At 40.7% G+C, this 20,938-nt stretch overlaps 1 protein-coding gene across 1 annotated transcript in view; it reads left to right on the forward strand.

Moving 5' to 3' along the window:
* LOC134536261 (zinc finger protein AEBP2) overlaps positions 1-17,904 on the forward strand; it is a 70,881-nt gene extending 52,977 nt beyond the window's left edge. The window contains exons 5-8 of the mRNA XM_063375974.1: positions 6,797-7,051; positions 10,134-10,301; positions 15,042-15,221; positions 15,740-17,904. Of these exons, the coding sequence (XP_063232044.1) occupies positions 6,797-7,051; positions 10,134-10,301; positions 15,042-15,221; positions 15,740-15,805 (669 nt within the window). The 3' untranslated portion in view covers positions 15,806-17,904. The remainder of the gene's footprint in view (positions 1-6,796; positions 7,052-10,133; positions 10,302-15,041; positions 15,222-15,739) is intronic.
* Positions 17,905-20,938: the final 3,034 nt, after the last annotated feature.

Consider the following 20,938-nt stretch of genomic DNA (forward strand, 5'->3'; position numbering starts at 1 on the left):
GCAGCTAACATGACTAAATCCCATGGAACCCCAGGTTTACATAACCTGTGCCCAAAAATTTAAGCATACCAGGCTTTCCCTGCACTGGTTTTACAGCATCACACACTATTTAGGGCCCCTGATCTGCCATCAGTCCCAAGGAGTTTTCCCACAACCCCTCTCTACACAAGCGCCTACCGCATTCCTCTCAATTGGCTATCGGTTTTACGGCATTCTTTTGAGATCCGACCATCAAGTTAGGGCTAATCGAACACTAAACCTCCATACTTCCAAACTAATGTAAATCAATTAAATTTTCTCTGTAAATTCTAAAAATCAAAAAAAATTATTCCAACATGCCAAAGAAACTTCCAAAAAAAATTCATAATCTTATCTTCAAACCATTAAAATAAAAATAAATAGATTACTCTGTTTTCTCCTTAATAACTGTAAACTGTCAACAAATATCATGTCGTAAATTTTAACTATGCTTACTGACTCTTAATCAAAAAATCTCATTTGTCCTAATTAATAAACAACCGATTTCCTTAAAATCTCACTGTATCTCTCAAACTCAAACTCCACTGGCTGAATATCTCAATAAATTCAAAAACAATTATCTAAACTCTTAAAGAAATTCCTCCCCAATTATTCAAACTTCTTCACATTATTTTATTTCATTACTTAAAACACCTTACTCAAAAAAAATTAATTAATTCCCTTCCATTATTATTTATTTACCGAACAAAACTTTCTCCTAAATTAATTTAGTAAAATTCAATTTCACATTAGGCAAGTACACTAACTCTCTACAGCAATGTTTCTCATTTCCCTCCTTCCTAACTGAATCCAATCTTACTTAACCTCCAGGGAATTTACCTCACAAAATAACCAAAAATTTCACTGTAGTGCCTATCTGCTATAGGCCCACTACACAGGGGGCTCTAACCCCACCAACAAACTTCATTGAAATGGTACCCTATCCCATACAGGATAGCCACTTCGGTACTACCATGGGGAACTCCTGCCCCAAACTACTCACAACTCTCAGGATTCTCCTAACCCTTAATTCACGTAGCCAGCCCATCTCCTATGGTCTGCGCTACAATTCCCTTTCTTCCCAGGGACACAACGCCTCACCTTAGGGTCCCTCGCCCTAATGAAAACATTAATTTTGTCTCTCTGTTCCCTTGGAGTAAATTCCCTCTACACACAAAAACTATCCTTCCCACTTTTCTCAATGCTTATCGATTTTATAGTGTACCTCCTTAATAATGTTTACAAATCCCAAAAAAATATTTTTAAAACCGAGGTAGAATTTAACTAACAAAAACATAAACAACTTACAACGAAACACTTCTAGCCTATACATCATACACTTCTTAAAATAAATTACTTACATACTGAAAGTTCCTCTTCTCCTAAAACACACTTAAATTTAAATTTATTTAACCAATAGTCTATTTTCTTATCGCTAAGTTACCGTACAGCTGATCAAAACAAGGTCACGGCCTGTCCACGTCTCCGTATGAGCCCGTGACGTCACCGAATTCCATCAGGTGCGCCAACCCTCGCTTGCGGTTCCTCCGTTCTCGGCTAGGTCTCAGCACCTCCCCGTCACGTGTTCACTCTGCCACGTCCACTGACGTGTCGTTCTGAAACAACTCTCAACATTTTTCTAATTAAAACAAAACATCACTATAAATTCTATAACTCTCTTTTACATAAACTCTCGTTTTCTCTTTAATTCCTTTCTAACGTTTATCCTTCCCTCGACTGATTTAATTCGTACGTCTCGTCTCCTACGCGCACGAAAACAAAACAAACTTCTCTTGAAAATAATTCCTATTTACGACAAAAAACTTTATTTTAAATTATAATTCTCTTAACCTACAATCTTAAAATGAACTTCAATTAAATTAAACCACTTGCATTATCTCTAATAAGCATTTAACTTATAACGTATTCTCCTCACGTAATAATCCCCGATATAAATCTACAATAAATTCAACGACTTAAAACAACTTATCACTATAAACTTTATCCTTACAAGTATCCTCAAATAAACATCTGTTACGTCAAAAAAAAAATCTCAAAGACTTCCTCCACTATAGACTAAAATTCCGTAATCCTCTCCTCAAGTAAACTCTTAATAACCTGCTATCAGAAGCTGAAACTAACTTAATAATAAACATAAAAATCTACCTCTCTCTCTCTCCAGAAATAGAACCTACCCGGCGCCTCCACCATTTCTGTCACGTGCACCTAGCCGGTGCCACCGCCATTTCTGTCACGATCCACCTTCAGAGGGGGGGCGAGCATCGTAGCTCTTTACATAGAAACAACTCGCTTGGCATCAACTAGTCTTAACTTCATAAAATACTTTACTGTACCTAGGATCATAGGTTCGTCATCCCGTACAGGATGTCTGGTGAGAGCTGAACTAAGGAGATTTTGCAAAATAACATAATACTTAATTAAAATTATTTTATTCTTAAAGTCAAATACTCAACATCATTTTAAAGAACATTTAAATAGCGGGATTACAATTTAAAACAATAATCTCTTTACTTCCTTAACGATTGAACGACCTTACAAGAGAGAGAATGAGAGAACTTCACTAAACACTTCCCTAGTCCTTCCGAATACCTCAAATCATAATTAATACTTAAAATTAAAACAAAGATAAGTCCATACTCACATTTTCCGAAAAGCCTTTCTTGATCGATTACTTTAAAAAAAATAACGTAGGGGCCTCTCCTGCCCTTGAAATCCCGAACGAACATTACATTTTAAAAACTATGACGCGTGACCCCTGACGAGGGCCATAGCCTCCGCCCGAAAGCTTGACGACTACATTATGACCTAACTTAAATTAAACGACTCGTGGCCTCTGGCGTCGACCATAGCTTCCGCCCGAAAGCTTGAATTCCTACATCACGAACGAACTAACAACTCGTGACCACAGGTGAGACGCATAGCCTCCGCCTGAGTGAGCCTGAATTCCTACATCACGAACGAACTAACAACTCGTGACCACAGGTGAGACGCATAGCCTCCGCCTGAGTGAGCCCCGAGTCACCACTCACTTGCGCTTAAATTCGCGCGCCCTGCCGCGCCTACCATAACAAAAGCTCGTTATTGAAGTCAAATTTACTAAACAACTAACTAGAACACCTGGGAAGACTACCCCCCCTCTACCCCAATGTGCAGGCCACACCGCGCGGCTTGTTACGACAGCGCGCCCCAGTAACTGCGGCCCGTGGCTGCGCCAGCGCGCGGCCAAACAAACAAACAAAATTCTGCAAGCCCGCAGCGCGCCGCGCCGGCCCCGTGCCCCAATTACATGGTCACGCCACTTGCGCTGACGAGTGAACAGAGCAGCCAGCCCAGAGTCCCGTCAGTAAAGTCCCTAAATTTGATTTCAACAACCCTGCAAAATTTCAACCCGCGACAATATACTTAGCTATAGTAGGAGCTTCTCAGAGGTGATGCTTAGTGCAAATATAAATACCGCGACAATAGACAGTGATGTTAGAAAAAAGATTCTGTATTTTAAAAATAGTTTTTTATGAAAGTTTTTCTGCTTCCTTCAGGCTATTATTCATTGTCCATTGTATATTTAAACCACTTTTGTTTGTTCTTTGACTGCTGGTATTCTGAATTTAAAAAATTTTGACATGTGTTTCTTGTTATTCAGCCTTTGTATAATTTTGGTCTCAAAATAATGCACAGAGTTTCTTAACATAAATGTATAGATCTTGTTATATTTTTCTTACCTAAAATTAATGAGAATATTTCCAAGGTATCCATTCATGAAACATAAAAAATATGTCTATTAATGTTACGCCATCCGACCCAAAAACAAAATCAGCTTCTTATGGTCAAGCGGAAAACGTGAACCAGTTATGAAAAAACACAGCAGCCAAAGAACAATTCAATATTTCTCCAGGCATGAAACGGCCTTTGAAGTTTAGCATAACCAGATACAGTAATTTTTTGGTGAACAGTTATGGTGACCGGCTGGATTTCAAACACTTGTGCACCTTCTTTTGCAATTAATTTGTGTATATTTTTTGTAACACACTTTGGGGGGGCTTGTAGTTAAAAAAAAAACTTTTTGCAAACACATGAGTGCAGAATCACTAGTAATCATGTTTGTAATTCTTAGTCCAAAATAGTGCTTGTATAAGCTTATTTTTATCTTTTTTTCTTTTGTCCATCATTGGACTAGGTTTTCTAAAATAACAGTGAGAATGATGTAATGGAAAAAAATGACACATTTGTTTCTTAGCATTTTTTTTTGTACCAATAGAACCGCGAGTTGTGTGTGTTATCGATTCTTATTTTGTGGGTGAGACAAGGGAATATTTAATTTACTTATCACGAAACACCACAAACATCGTGCCAGTGAGGTAGCTCCTCAGTGCTGGGGCTGCATGAGGAAGTGAGAGATCTTTGTGAGATCTTGGTGAGATCTTGGCGCCCACAATGCGGTCACGAGGGGAAACCACATTCGAAATACTCCGTGCGACTGACTCTTTACTGACTTAAAGAGTTTCCAAAGGAACTGCATGCTGCTCGAATGCCAAGTGAGCCGACACTGTCGGTGGCTACAGCTTAACAGGCCTCGAGACCCAGCGCCGAAATTCCTCGAATGCCGCGCCCCAGAAGGGGAACAGCACAAGCGCCGTAAACCTGAAGGGTGGGGGATCGTTTACCAGTTGGAAGGAGAAGGAATCGTGACGTATCTAAAGGGGAAAGGAGGGGAATGGGTAGGAGGGGTGACGACCGCGCCGCGCCAAATTCAAAGTACATGACGTTGTCATTACAGGATCAAATAATTTACTGCCGGGGATATTTTTTTTTATGCGTAGGTAGGAGGCAGTTACGGAACATATGCGATGTCGCATCCGCTAGGTACTTGGGTACGAGTACCGGTCTCGTGTTTTTTTTTTTTTTTTGTTTTTCCCATCGCCCTAAAATGATCCCGGGAAATTATAACGTATCTCTTTACCATAGGCCAGGAATTTTTTTTTTTTTAATATTTCCCTGACTTGTCTCGTAGTCATTAGTATATACTAACTGCCACAAATTTCATTGAAATATCAGGGGCTAGTAAAGGGTTATGGTAGATTTTTATTTTGACGTGATAACGTCTTATAAATCGATGAACGCCGGCTGCACGCGCGGAAAAAAGCAAGACTCATTGTCACGTTCCGCCTGAGCCCGAGCGCGAAAGAACCGGCCAATCACCGTGCGAGAAAATATTCTATAATATAAAAACAGGTTGAGGCGGGCTTTTTAAAAGCAGCAATTTAAAAAATTTTGATTTATTTGTCCAATATCGCCATTTCAACATTAACAAAATTATTGACATTGATTTTGATTTCAGTTTATTTCTATAGCTAAATTGTTAGTGATTATATTTAGACAAATTATTTAAATTAAAATTTTGCAAAAAAAACTGTAAATATTAATTTGAAAATTAAAAAAGTATGAAATTTTTCATCGATGTTTTTCTTATGACGTTATCACGTAAAATTATCGTCCGTATACCGACTTAGACACCCCCCTTTTTTCTTGTGGTTGAGGTGGAGGTTGTAGTTGAGGTGGAGGTTGTGGTGGTTGAGGTGGAGGTAGTGGTTGAGGGGTAGGTGGTGGCTGTGTCGAGGTACAGGTGGTGGCCCGACACTAACCCAGTAACACGGCTGGCCGCGGAGGCTGGCCGGTCACCAAGTGCCCTGCCCGTCCCATACGAGCTGACGGCTATGGGACGTCTTCTCTGTGGAGGGGTCGAGGGACTGCCCGCGGGGGACCGACATAGGTACCTTTCATTCCATATGATTGACAGATATGGAACACACGTCGCCTCCGCTCTTACTGGCTGCTGGTGGAGGAGGCGTCCTCATTAACCACGCCCACCGGCGTTCCTTTTTGTTTTGTTGTTTCTTGTCGCTGTGTTGTTGATGTTGTTGTTGTTGTTGTTCGTGAGCATGAGCAATGTGTCGTCTTTCGTTGTTTGTTGGACGAGTGTAAGAGGGTTGTCCTGCGACGAAACTGCTCGGAAAATAACGTCAGCAGCAAAGTGAATTTCTGTAATATCCCGAGTGTAGCTAATAGTGGCGATTACGCCCACAAGCTCTCGTGAGAATTGTGTGTGATTATTAAAGAATTTTTTTTTTTTTTTAGTATACGAGTAAGCAAGTTAAATTTTTCTGAAAATGTTTACTTAAAATGTTTGAAAATTAAATTTGTTTTTGAGAACTTTAACACATACTTTTGTTGAGTTAAAACAATGCATTTCGTTGTGGGACAATGTGAACACCATGTAAGTGTATATGTGTTTCAAAGGTATTGTTTTTTGCATGATTAATTTTGTTTTCAAAAATTTTATGTTCTTTATTTTAATACAAATGCTTTCCTTTTGTTCTATGTTCGTTTTTAAGTGCTTAAAATTTCGATAAAAAAAACTATAGAAATGAAACTCGGTGAGTGAGAATGTTTTAGTCTGATGATCATGAGCTGGCTTCGCTCAGCAGATAGCTGCAGGGTTTGAAGGGCACACGAGGTGGAGAGAGGAGTTGTTACCGGTTCCGGTAACTTTCTTCATTGTTTAGTTAGCTGTTGCCTACGTGAGTTCATTTTCTTTGAAGAAGCATTTATTTTTGTTTATTAATTAGAATAAATATATTCATTTTTTTATTGTGAGTGCGAGGGTGGATTGTCGACCGCGGTGTTGCTTGGGGTGAAGCGACAGGGCGGTTGCAGGGTGAGGAGGGGTGTTGACGTGGGTCTTGTGGGGGCGCCCTGGCAGGACCCGGGTGAGAACCAGCTCTCGGGGGCAGAGTCCCGGGTGTGGGAGGCGCGCGTGCCTCCCCCCGCCGGCTTCACGGACCTGCAGCCCGCAGCCAGCGGCGACGAGGCGCGCGCGGCGGCGCCGGACGACAACTTCGCCGAGGGCTCGGAGGACGCGGACGAAGCGCGCAACAAGCGCCTCACGAGCTTCGGCGGCGGCGCCGGCGGCGGCAGCGGCGGCGGCTCGGGCAACTTCATCTTCGACATCATCCGGGTAAGCTCCCCCCCCCCCACCCCCGCCGCCACCTACACACATACACAATTCGGGGTTATCAATAAACAAAAATACCAAAATTAAACATACTGCAGCGGCTGCTGCTACCGTTAAAAAAAAAAAAAAAGCGGCTACCCTTGCGCTACCTAGACCATACTAACACCGCAGCCGTTGCAAAACCATGGCGGTTGGTGATCTCGTGCGATTAGTTACCGGCAAAACTATCACATCGCAGACAAAGTATTCAGCAGGAGCTGAAGCACAAAACCCTAATTCTGCGACGGACTGAGGACGAAGAAGACTCCCCCGTCCGACGGCGGATCAACACTATAAAGCCTCCTGCCTACGCCACTGCGCAAGAGCCCCGGTGAGGTAGGGGGAGTAAAGGCACATAACAAGAAGGAGGGGAGGAAATGGGAAGGGGACCTATGACTGACGGGAGGTCGGAAAACGCGCGCATATTTGAAACGGTAACAGCAGCCGCTGCAATACGTTGAAAAATTTCCATTTTACAAACAAAGTTTTCCGTGAGGAAATCAACAGAATTATCAGGTATGAAACGTGAATGCCTGGCCAATGAGCTAGGATGTCACAAATGTAGCGTGTCTCTCCGTGGAGGCTGGGCTGGACCACACAGCAGGTCTGGAGGCGAGGCTGGGTCACGCGCAGTGCCGTGATGCCCTCGCAGCTGGGTCCTGCCATCCCCGGCTAGAGATGGACTTAGAAGAGACCAAGTTTTCTTGTTGTGTTTAAAATATATATAATCAATCACTTTCAACATAAACAAACTATTCTAAATGCAGGTATATAACTGAGAATGTAAACACAATATTCTTAATAAAATTCTATAAATTATGTTTGGTAATTTGGGTCTATACACCTACTAGTTTCAAATATTTTCTGGCCATGGCACTTTAACGAACTTAATTTGTTTTCGTGTAAAAAAAATCAATTCCCAAAGATAGTTAACAATCTTATTAGCTATATGAATTTCTTTTTTTCTAAAAAACTCAAGTTCAGAATCAAAACGTACACTATAACTCAGCACAATAATAACTTACAAGAAGTTTTCTTACCGTTATACATATTTTAAGTTGGTTACACTCGCAGAATGTAACCCTTGCTGAAATTTTCAGTTTTATTTTGGTTTTAATCACAAACATATATTTGCAGTCATTTTACAAACCAGAGGACATGAATATGTCAGTAGCGTATGTTTGTCGCAGAAACAACAGAAGTACGACAGGGACGGCCTTCATGTGGAAATGGTTTCAAACGAAAGGAATTCGGGTGTTTGAGTTGATGTTTGGATGGTGTGAGTAGCAGGTGTGTTTGGAATGGCATTGTCGGAAAGAAGAGACAGGTAAAGGTGGTCTCCTCGAGGAGATCTGGCACCTGCAAGACATCCGAGGCCCGAGCGCAGGTTTGGGCCAGGGTCCGAGAGAGTGGAGTGTGGAGTGTGAGTATGCAGAGTGGAGTGTGGAGTGTGAGTATGCAGAGTGGAGTGTGGAGTGTGGAGTTGGCAGAGGGCAGATAGGGACGCCGTGTGCTGGGCGCAGAGCACGGCGGACCGCGCGGCCCTAGCGCTGGCTCGGGCCAGGGACTGGGAGAGTGGAGTGTGGATTGCGGAGAGTGGAGAGTGGAGTGTGGAGTGTGATTATGGACAGTGTAGTGTGTGGAGTGTGGAGTGTGGAGAGGGCAGAGGGCAGAGAGGGACGCCGTGTGCTGGGCGCAGAGCACGGCGGACCGCGCGGCCCTAGCGCTGGCTCGGGCCAGGGACCGGGAGAGTGGAGTGTGGATTGCGGAGAGTGGAGAGTGGAGTGTGGAGTGTGAGTATGGACAGTGTAGTGTGTGGAGTGTGGAGTGTGGAGTTGGCAGAGGGCAGATAGGGACGCCGTGTGCTGGGCGCAGAGCACGGCGGACAGCGCAGCCCTGCGCTGGCTCGGGCCAGGGACCGGGAGAGTGGAGTGTGGATTGCGGAGAGTGGAGAGTGGAGTGTGGAGTGTGAGTATGGACAGTGTAGTGTGTGGAGTGTGGAGTGTGGAGAGGGCAGAGGGCAGAGAGGGACGTCGTGTGCTGGGCGCAGAGCACGGCGGACCGCGCAGCCCTAGCGCTGGCTCGGGCCAGGGACCGGGAGAGTGGAGTGTGGATTGCGGAGAGTGGAGAGTGGAGTGTGGAGTGTGAGTATGGACAGTGTAGTGTGTGGAGTGTGGAGTGTGGAGTTGGCAGAGGGCAGAGAGGGGCGCCGTGTGCTGGGCGCAGAGCACGGCGGACCGCGCGGCCCTAGCGCTGGCTCGGGCCAGGGACCGGGAGAGTGGAGTGTGGATTGCGGAGAGTGGAGAGTGGAGTGTGGAGTGTGAGTATGGACAGTGTAGTGTGTGGAGTGTGGAGTGTGGAGAGGGCAGAGGGCAGAGAGGGACGCCGTGTGCTGGGCGCAGAGCACGGCGGACCGCGCGGCCCTAGCGCTGGCTCGGGCCAGGGACCGGGAGAGTGGAGTGTGGAGTGTGGATTGTGGAGAGTGGAGAGTGGAGTGTGAGTATGGAGAGTGGAGTGTGTGGAGTGTGGAGTGTGGAGCGGGCAGAGGGCGGAGATGGACGCCGTGTGCTGGGCGCAGAGCACGGCGGACCGCGCGGCCCTAGCGCTGGCTCGGGCCAGGGTCCGGGAGAGTGGAGTGTGGAGTGCGGAGAGTGGAGTGTGGAGAGTGGAGTGTGTGGAGTGTGGAGTGTGGAGCGGGCAGAGGGCGGAGATGGACGCCGTGTGCTGGGCGCAGAGCACGGCGGACCGCGCGGCCCTAGCGCTGGCTCGGGCCAGGGTCCGGGAGAGTGGAGTGTGGAGTGCGGAGAGTGGAGTATGGAGAATGGAGTGTGTGGAGTGTGGAGTGTGGAGCAGGCAGAGGGAGGAGAGGGACGTCGTGTGCTGGGCGCAGAGCACGGCGGACCGCGCGGCCCTAGCGCTGGCTCCGGCCAGGGTCCGGGAGAGTGGAGTGTGGAGTGCGGAGAGTGGAGTGTGGAGAGTGGAGTATGTGGAGTGTGGAGTGTGGAGCGGGAAGAGGGTGGAGATGGACGCCGAGTGCTGGGCGCAGAGCACGGCGGACCGCGCGGCCAGAGCGGCCGGCACCGTGTACCGGCTGGTGGCGGGCACCGAGTCCCTGGGCCTAGGCCTGGGGACCTCCTCCTCCTCTGCCGTCACCCGCTCGCGGGCCAATCAGACCACTACCGTCCGGACCAACAACACCACCACATCCCGGGCGGTATGACTGCGGAGACCGTTCTTTCCGACTGCTATCACCCCTGCACCAAGCTGTCCTCTCTCAGGCACCTCCTTTTACAACTCACTGCATGCTCGTCCGCTTGATCAGGGGCAGACTCCGTTCAGCCGAGATTCACTGCTGGCTCCGACACCACTTCACCGATACGACTCCTCTGAAATCCATTGATTTTATCAGACTAAACTGAATCGAATAGTCATATTCTAGATGAATTACCTGGGTCAAAATCTACAGAACGTAATGGACACATCCTAAATTCTTTACCCAAGACTAACTCTAGTAAACCAGATGGACAAAACCTGAACTCTTTAACTCGGTCAATATCGAGTGGACATCTGAGATTTTTTTTATCTGGGTCAAACTCAACCGAATGGACACGTCCTATATTCTTTAATAAATTATTTAAATAGAGCCAAGTCAATGGGAATAAATAGACACGTTCTAACTTTCAACTGCACGAAATTCTGCTGAACCGAATGGACACACATAAGTTCTTTAAGTGGGTTTCCACTGAACCGAATAGATACATCCTAAATTGGTGTCAAATTTTAATGTAACGAATGGAAACATCAGTTCTTCAACTGGGTCAAACTATAGTGAACCATGTTGAAACATTCTAAATCAGTAAATCGAGCTAAAATATACTGAACCAAATGGTCACCTCCTTAATTAAAAAATATATATATATTTGATTCAGCTAACTCAGAACATCAACGACATAAAATAATTTTATGTCTTCGGGTAGTAGTTCACAGATAAACTTTGAATTCGATTATGTCATTTAGTGACCATTGTTGTTAGTTGAATTTTTTGTTTGCGGGCCCTAAACTACAAATTGTTAATTTATTTAACATTCCAGTGTACTTTACAGTATGCATGTTCAGGATTTTTGTACTTAAATAAAAGTTAGCATTGGGAGATTGGCGGTTCTAAACTTCTGACTGAAACCAATCATAGGATTCACTCTCCAACATAAAAGCTAAGACTCCATATGTTAGTTTATTGTACCTACATATAACATTTAATTCATATTAATATTACAATCTGAGGAAAGTTCTTAACACTGGTATCTAACTGTGAAGTTAGTCGACAATAATGATCAAAAACATGTGAGAAATAAGTTATATTCCGTTAAACAGTTCAATTTGGGAGTGTTGGAGTCTTGAAATCCTGTGATAACGGACTTCGTGTCTTTAACAGAAGGTTTTCCTCGAGTGTTTGCCGATCGCTGAGAGGCTGACTTGCAGCGCGGATTAGTTAATACAATTAATATATATCATGTCTTCTTCGACTGTAACATAAAGACACCAGCTCCAGTAGCAAGCCTCAGCAGTGAGTGGACAGATCAAACAGGAGGTTTTCTGTCAAAGCCAGTACTAACGCTTCATAGCTCTCTCATTTCCGTTCATTTCATTTTACCTCTGTCTTTGCACTGCTCGTGTATCTTGTATTGCACTGTACCTTCGCCTTCAATTTCACACCTAACCAGCATGTCATCTTTGGTTGTGTTTCACTGCCTGTGGCTTTCCACCATCACCTAGATAACCTATGCATGTAAATACATCTTCATACAGTCTACAATTTCACCATTTTTGTGACATGAGCTAATATTGATTAAGAGCAACGTAATAACATGTAAAATTTGTATTTGTTCATACATATGAACTGCCGCAAGTAGGTTCACCTATACTGCCATGACAGTTTCATGTTTCATCTAAATGGTGATGAGATTTCAGAATTCTATCTCCCCGTGGTTAAAACTTTATGGAGTCCAAGTCGATGTTTGTTATTATTTAGCCGTTGTGATAACGCCTGACATTATTATTCCCCTGCTTGAATCTAAAGCTTATATTTATATTTAAAATATCATTTTTAATTGATTTAAAATGTCACTTGTTGCCCAGTAATTTGATTTCGTAGGATTTTTAAGAGTTATTTTAGTATAATACCATGTGAATGGTTACGTTAAATACATGAAATACAGCTGATGTCACATCAATGTGTATTTTTCGTTCTCATTGCTATTCTTTTTCTCTTCTTGTATCATCAAACTAAACTCATCTTTTTCTTTCAGGAAATACTACCCTTTCTTTGACCCAAACACTTATTTTAGGTCTAACTACTCGTTCATTAATTAAAACACTAATTACCACTCCATTTCCCTCGGAACACTTGACTTCATGACATCTTGTTTATCGACCTCTTTACCAAATGTTCTTTGTGAACCCACAGACGTTCAATTATTGTTATTGAACCTAATGTTAAAATGAGTACTTATTATGTGATTAATGATTCACAAAATGTGTTTAAAAGTTGATAATTCGCCAGTTGTGGAGTTAAATTATATGAGATAACTTTTTTAAACTATATATTCAATTGAACATAGTTTATAACGTTACATAAAATTTTGAAACATGATTTACAACATAATTTTTATTTTCAAGAGAAACTTTAAAGAGGTGATCTAGAGTCTAATTCTAGCTTTCTGGCTTCTGGCAACTCTCTCTCTCATCTAGCAGAATCTTTTTACCTTGTTTACTTTCACTTTTCATTAGTGATATTATTTATTTCTTCTTTTAGCACGATCCTTTCATGCACACGTGAACACAATCCCACCGAAGACGTCGGACAAGCACGTGGACTCACTCAAGACGCGAGACGCTTCTTTCACAGACGGAAAAAAAAGACCATGAAAGGACAATAAATAGCCTGACTTCTTTGACGAGATGCAACCAAAAATATGTAGACTTTAAGTGCAAATATGGACAGGTGTTTTGTAATGTAAGAATTATCAGTATTACAACTGAATTTGTTTGTTTTTTTTAATTTTAATTCAAAGACTCACAAACTTAGTTTAGATTGATTTATATAAAATGATGTATTTTAATCCCGTGTAAGTAAATCATTGTTTGAAATTCAAAAATTTATACGAAAAAAATTTTATAATGATATTATGATTTCATATTTAGAAATGCCATATAAGGATACGTTATTGTTTTTATATTAAACTTAACTGTAAAAATATGAAAATAAAATATTTAATGTGGCTTCTGATAATTATTGTAAATCTTATGTTAGCATTATTTGCTACCTTGAGTAAAGGTTTGTGGATCTGAATAAATGAAACATGTAATGTTGACTTAATTTGGTAACAATCATAAAATTAACACCTAAAAACCAAATGTGTTTGTAATTTAAACTTTTACAGTATATGGTCAGTTCATTAAAGCAATATAAATATATTCAATTTGTGTATGTGATAAATTATTTACATAATTACTCTCATAAAGAAAATTTTAAAAAGTTGTACATTAAATCAAAGATTGTTTTTATAAATTAGCATAGTGGACATCAGTACACATCATTGTACATCAATTGATTCAGCTAAGTAAAAACATAATAATGCCCTTTAAATTTTTGTTGAAACAAATTTACTTACTAAAATATATCTTAAATTTGAAACAGTAAGTATAATATCAATTTTATAATACGTATTTGTATGCATGGACTTGCAAAAACTAACACATATGAAATTTTTCACTCAACTATGCAATGTTTCTGTTTTATTTTTTAAATGAATATTCAGAATATTTGTTACTTTTTTAATAGCTCTAAGAATTGAATAAACATATTGTATAACGAAAATGTTAAGTGTTATGTATTTTAAAGGAGTATATGTCACCCCATTTGTAACTTCCATGTTACAGGGAATAAAACATATTTTTGTACTATTTTTTAAGATATCTGTCTGTAGCCAGGTGTAAATATTAAGGCACTTGTAGTCAACCAGCTTTTATTCTTTATCTTGTTTAAAGTTAGAAACTGAATTGTAGAAACATGATTAGATAATTGAAATTCAATGTAGTAAGTAGATCCAAAATGGTGAAAATATGTTTATATTAATTTTTTAAACATTATTGTCAAAACTGTAATTGTTTAGTTTTATGTTATCTTATTTGTAATATAAAATTAACTCTTTCAGAACCATTTACTCGTCTCAACGTAAGTAAACTACTTCAAGTCTCATTGTACGAGGACTGCATGTATGAGGCAGATGCCTTGTCATTTAGAAGAAAGTCTTGAAGATAACTTTTGCAGTTTCTTAATATTTTCTCATAGGGGACGATTAACATGGTTGAACATGGGACTAGAAGAAGTGAATTTAAATTGTCTTGTGGCTGTAGATGCCATATATAATCCTGCCAAAAGATTCATAACTGTTCCTTCTAGCAGTACGAGGTTTGTTCAGAAAGTTCGTATAAACGACTGAGGGCGTTGTGGAGGGGCACCAGATCAGTCTCTACACTCAAGGCCAGCTCTACCACACTGAGTCTGAGCCCGACCGCTCTATTAGTCACTTGGGTTGTCGCGCGCTTGTTCAAACTCGAATAAATTTACACACGTTTCCATGAAACCCAAAAGCTATATTTTAATAGATCTGTAGCTCGATTGTAAGCTCGCAGCACCAGAGGACCTACCGACCCATACCTCCTGGCTTGGGTCCCGATGGTTTGCTGAAGTCCCTCGACCCAAGTGCTTGGGGAGAACATGGGCTGGTACTTCTCCGATCCATCCCGGACTTGCTGCGCGTGTTTCTCCCCTGTTCATCTCGGTTCTGGTGAAACGCACCAAGTACTTCCAGACCGGCGCGGCGCGGGTGGCGCGGCGGGGACCCACGTGGTGACGCAGGGTGTCACGGAGCTGGTGGCGTGTGTCCCTCAGCTGGTGACGGGCAGCAGCAACACGGAGAACACGGACGAGGCGGGCGCCCAGGTGTCCGCGGGCGGCGAGGCGACCGTGGAGAAGGACGACGGCTACCAGGCGGGCGTGCCCGGCCCCGTCACCAGGCTCTTCATCATCGCCAACCGGGGCATCGCCAACCTCGTGCAGGACCTCATCCTGGTAACTAGAACTGACGTCCATTTTTCCATACCACTCAGATGGTGCGAAAAGGTTTGACTGGCCTACAGTAAGGAAACATTCCAGCATTTCCCTGGAGTTATTTCGAGAAAATGTGAAAAAACAAGGCAGTATGCCTACACCAGTATTCTTTGGACTATGAGTCCGGTATCTTACCACTGTACCATTTTGCTCCAGTAGAACTTAGCTGATTAAGAAGTTTGTGGGATTGATTTAAACTCTTTTTCATTAGACTTGAAAGTCCAGCGAATTTTACAGATCATTTTCGTTTAAATTTGCATTATCTAATTATTATCATGCATTGACAAAACGAGATATGAGTTGTTGAATTATTAAAAAAACTAGATTTAACTTTTATTTAATGTGTGTAGCAAAACGTTCAAAAAACTTGCATGGGCCAACATCGGACAATATTTTTTTTTCAGCTGTTATTTTACGAATTGATTCCCGAAAATTCCAAGCCAGGGCATATGCAGTATGTCACACCCATCTTGTTGCAGCGTCTGGCCCAGACGAGCGAGAGGATAGTGAACTTCAAGGCACGCCTGCTCACCGCCATCATCTAGGCCGAGCTGCCGTTACCATGGCGACCAAGGCCAGCCTCGTCCTAACCATCACCTCGCCTGCAGTCCTCGACTCCCAGCGCCAACACCGCGCTCCAGCCTTGAGCGACCTGCGGTTGTCGTGGTGACCGCCGCTGGCAAGCCGTCACCCGTCACACCATCACCACAACGACCACACACCCTGATGACAGACGACAGCTGTCATTCAGAGCGACCTGCGGTTGTCGTGGCGACCACCGCTGGCAAGCCATCAACCGTCACCCATCACCGTCAACTTGAAGACAATCATCCACCACATCGACCACACACCCTGATGACAGACGACAGCTGTCATTCAAGAGAGACCTGACGTCGCCATGACTACCACTGCTACCACTGCTGACAAGTCATGCCAAGAGCAGTCACCTCGCCATCTGTCAGCCAGCCTCACCACTGACACGCCAAGACGCTCTGCTGTCACGTGATGTCCGCATCGCCCACGTGACTGCAGTTTCGCTTCCACTGCGAGTGTAGTCTCTTCACGCCAATTGTGCGTCAACTTGTAAAAGACTTCGGACATTTTAAAATATTAGTTTTCCAACAGGTCACATTGTGCAAATTAAGTGTAAGACGTGAAGTGATAACACCATCTTACACAGTCATCTTCAGGAAATGACTTCTGGCTGTTTTTTTTTAGAACAGTCTGCAGCATTCTAAAATCAGGTAATAAATTATCACATAGCTAAGGTGTTAAAGTTTCTTTGAAATGTATCATCTCATAGTGTGAGTAATAATTTTAGAATGTTTCAAATCTGTAAAACTTAAATAATGGTTCACATAAAGAAGTTGAAATTGCATTAAGATACGAGATTCTCTCAGTCATCAAAATTATGAGAAAAAAATGTTGTGTTTTAGATATTAATTAAGTGTGCTCACATTTGCCATAAGAAAAAGTAAACTATCATTATATAAACATGCATATAGTTTACGCAATAAGATTGCCTGTCTCGATGATGTGTGATGGCTCGAAATCATTTGATACTCATTTTTTTACATTAAATCAATCATTGTATTAACTATGTTACAGTTTTGTAATATTTATATAAAATAAATATTAAAATCATATATCTTTTCATCGTAAGCTTTTACTTGTTTGAAGGGAAAAAAACTTTAATTTTTATTTATTTGTGAGAAATTGTTAAGTGTTTGCAACGTAAGTTGTAAATATGAATAGAGCCCTTGCTTAAAACAATTAGTTTGGATTTTTTATAAAAATGTGTTATATTACGGTTTCACGTAATGTGATACGATGCACAGGTTTGTAATATTTGTAAATGCATAACTTCACTATTGAGGGTTACGAAACTAGTGTTGATAAACACTGTAGTGTCGTCACAATCTTCAATTTTAGACATTTTTCTGATGACTTTGTAAATATGTTCATGACTATATAAATCAACTGTAAATATTGTAAGAATATATAAAAAGTTAAAATTTCCTTATAGTTTTAAGCATTTTTCTTTCCTTCGTGGTCTGTTGTGTCTTAATAATAAGACTGTACACTTATAATAATTAATTCAGATACTTATATAGTAATATATAAATAATTTTCAAATATAAAGTAAGTTTCATGTTACGAAATAACGTGAAGAATCCCTTCTTTATAATAATAACAATTCAGAAAATATTTATTTCAGTTTTATGAGTATATTTCTACGAACAATAAGTAATCATGGATATTTTGGTAATGAGATACACGGTAGAAAATAGTGATGACAATAAACAATTCGAGAGCTAAGCACAAACAATGGTTATAAACAAAGGGGTTCAGAGAATAATATTAAACTTATAAAACTCTTACCATGGTGATATTTTTGTGTAATATTATTTATTCAAAACCAAGCCTAATAAGCAGTGTGTAACAAAGTTTGAAACTAGTTGTAACAAATTTTTGCAGAATGAACAATGTAATGTAAAAATGTTTTACATACATACTGCGTTTTGTGAATATGTAATTTTTTCTCTTTTATTTTTTATAAAACGTATTCATGTACAAAACATTGTTTCCTGTAAAAACCTGTAATTTTTATGCGCTTTGTTTACAATAAAATAGTATACGAAAATGAGTTATTTAATTGTTCTTAAAATGCTAGGTATTTATCAATGCAGTTACAAGAAATAAGCTAAACATGTTTCTATATTGTTCATAATTTTTTTCCGTACACATTTTGTTTCAAGAAAATATTTTATTCTCATATTCATAGTTTGTACATTTCCTCATAGACATTTTCATTTCACTTGTTTCAGATTAGTATTAAATCTATTGTAGGTTCACTGAAAATACGTTAAAACATACAACAGTTTGTTTTATTTTCCATTAAATGATTTTAAACTAAATAAAATTATTAAAATTTAAAAGTATAGGTGCCCATTATAACTCAATAAATTATTTATCTTATATAAATCACTACCTTACTAATTGACTTTCAGAATTTTGGGATAAACTCCAGTTATAAATTATTTATTTCGTACTTGGCTCCATGGAATTCTTTGGTTAGTTTTGGTTATTTTCGTTACCAACACTCAAAGGCCCTGGGACGATAAGAATACCGAATCGGCCCCAGAAAGGAATCGGGCTAATAATTTCAGGAAATATTTGTACCCATAAAATACTTCGATGCTGCAAGTTTCAGATATTTATCTATTACCGCGTCTGAATAAATCTAAAAATACTGAAAATTAGTAAAAATTGTTATTCTCAGCGTCTTGACGATCGATTGATCTAGCGACCGGATATGTTTTGGGGCCTGATGGTAGCTTTTAGTGGGGGGGGGGGGGGAATAAGAGCTATATCTGTCAATAATAACCTAAAGAAAAATGAGGTTTTATTCTTAATTTTAATTTTTAACCATGTTACGATACCCGTAAAAATAAGAAACATTTTTTTTTTAATTCCTCATTCAATTTTCGATGAAATTATGAGCTTGGGATTTTTTTTAAACAGGCCCCAAAACATATCCGGTCGCTAGATCAGTCGATCCACAAGAAGCCGAGAATAACAATTTGTACTGATTTTCAGTATTTTTTGATTTATTCAGACGCGGTAATAGATAAAGATATGAAACTTGCAGCATCGAAGTATTTTATGGGTACAAATATTTCCTGAAATTATGAGCCCGATTCCTTTCTGGGGCCTATTCGGTATTCTTATCGTCCCAGGGCCTTTGTACTTATAAGATGGAGACGTGACTGTAAAATAATACATTTATTTTAATGTCATTTAAATAACTGAGGCAATGTTTTTTTTCAACAAGTCTTAGTATCTCTGTATACAAACTTTATTAAAACATAAATATCCTTAGGCTTTTATGTGTTGATAACTCTTTTTTCTCGAAAAATCTTTCTTAGCTCAGTATCCCGAACTTATTATACCTTTACTTGCGTTACAAAAATAAACACACTATTAGTAGGATAAGTGAGTATAATCATGTCGTATGAGGAAAATATAACAAACTAATATTTACAAAAATTCACAATTATTTACATTTTATGTACAGAGTGTTGTGGTTATTATGAAAAAATTTGTTTCTTCATCACACGGAGAACTCAAAATAGATGATTGCAGATCATGTCATTCCGTTCTTCACGGCTTTGCGATGTTGCAGAGGCCTGAAACACGTGAAAAAGGTTTTTTATTATATTTTTAACAATTTAAAATATTTTTTAATTTTATATGTATTAATTTAAAACACATCAAAACGTGATTCTTGATTATGAATGTTGATGAAAATCAGAACTCGATAAATAATAAACGCAATATGTTTCCTCAAAATTCTGACGCACAATTTTTTTTGTATTGTTTCAATACCTATCTGCGTTCATATGAAAGCTGAATGAATAACTACTACAGTTTAAGTTAATAATTCTAAATTGTTATAAAATCAATTTACTTTTTATACTGGAAATTGTCAAACAGATCAGAATTGTAACATCCCTGGCCGTTACTGCACTGAGAATTTTTGCTTTAATATACGACAACTTAACAATTATCTTAACTGTAAACAATTACCTGTAGCTTGACCTCCCTCATTTCTCACGAAAGCTAAACATTGGGGTTTATGAATATTTGTTGTTGACTCTGGACTTTTGTTACAAATCCACAGTATAAAAAGCTAATTGAGATTCTGGCCTCAACAATGGATGGAAATTTTCCAAAAATTAAATACGAAGTTTAAAGTTGTAGTGTCGTTAACAAATAATCATATATGAAGTTGATCCTGTTTTAAGATTTTTTTTTCGTTGCATTCACTTGCGTTGCCGAGAAAGTATCGGTCTTGCTACTTTTGAGAAATAAAGTTAACTGTCCTCGCTGTCTTGGTGATTATTCGCGCATAACAAGAACTGTGTGGCGGAGGTGCTGGGATGAATCTCTCGCTTTAGGTCCTGCCCAGAATATCCCCGAGTTGCGTTTGAAGCTGAGCATCCACTTCCCTGTGGTCACAGGGAACTCGTGCCGTTACGGTGGACGCTCAGACCTTAGGGGAGCACGTGCTCCATCGGAGTGTGCACTTTAAACAACTGGTGCAGGTTGTAACTTCGTGCACACTTCCAGAGTCCCCGTCTGCTCGGAGTGGCGTAACTAGGACGCCACCGTTCTGGGAGTTTCGAGCGTTGAGTTGGGGATTCGGATGACGCGGCTAACTGGGGGGGGGGGGCTGCGAGACCTTTCCCGGGGCGGAACTCGGGCAGGTGGTTGAGACTGGGGCCTGCCTGCGGAGGGGTGTGCGAGTGACAGAGGCTGGTGGGGATACCGGCGGATACTCGGAGCGACAACAAAGTGAAAAAAGGGTGAGTGACCCGTTTGTGAGCGAAAGTGAATGACGAGCAATGGCCGAAGCATCCGGGAGAGTGTTGCGTGTATGACGTGTATGAGTGAGCTACACGAGGCACAGTGTGTTGAGACAGAGACGAGCTACTGTGGAGCCGAGATCCAGTGTGGAGAGTAAATTGTGGCATTTAACGAATGAATAATATGTGGCCAGACATTTAAAATATGATTGACTTAATACTGTGAATATTAACTAAGAAATAAAAAAACTATTGTTAATCAATTGGTTCTATCCTATGCAAACCTGTTATCCTACAAGTCAAAATACA

The sequence above is a fragment of the Bacillus rossius genome, chromosome 10 (assembly GCF_032445375.1).
Source record: "Bacillus rossius redtenbacheri isolate Brsri chromosome 10, Brsri_v3, whole genome shotgun sequence".
Taxonomy (NCBI): Eukaryota; Metazoa; Arthropoda; class Insecta; order Phasmatodea; family Bacillidae; genus Bacillus; species Bacillus rossius.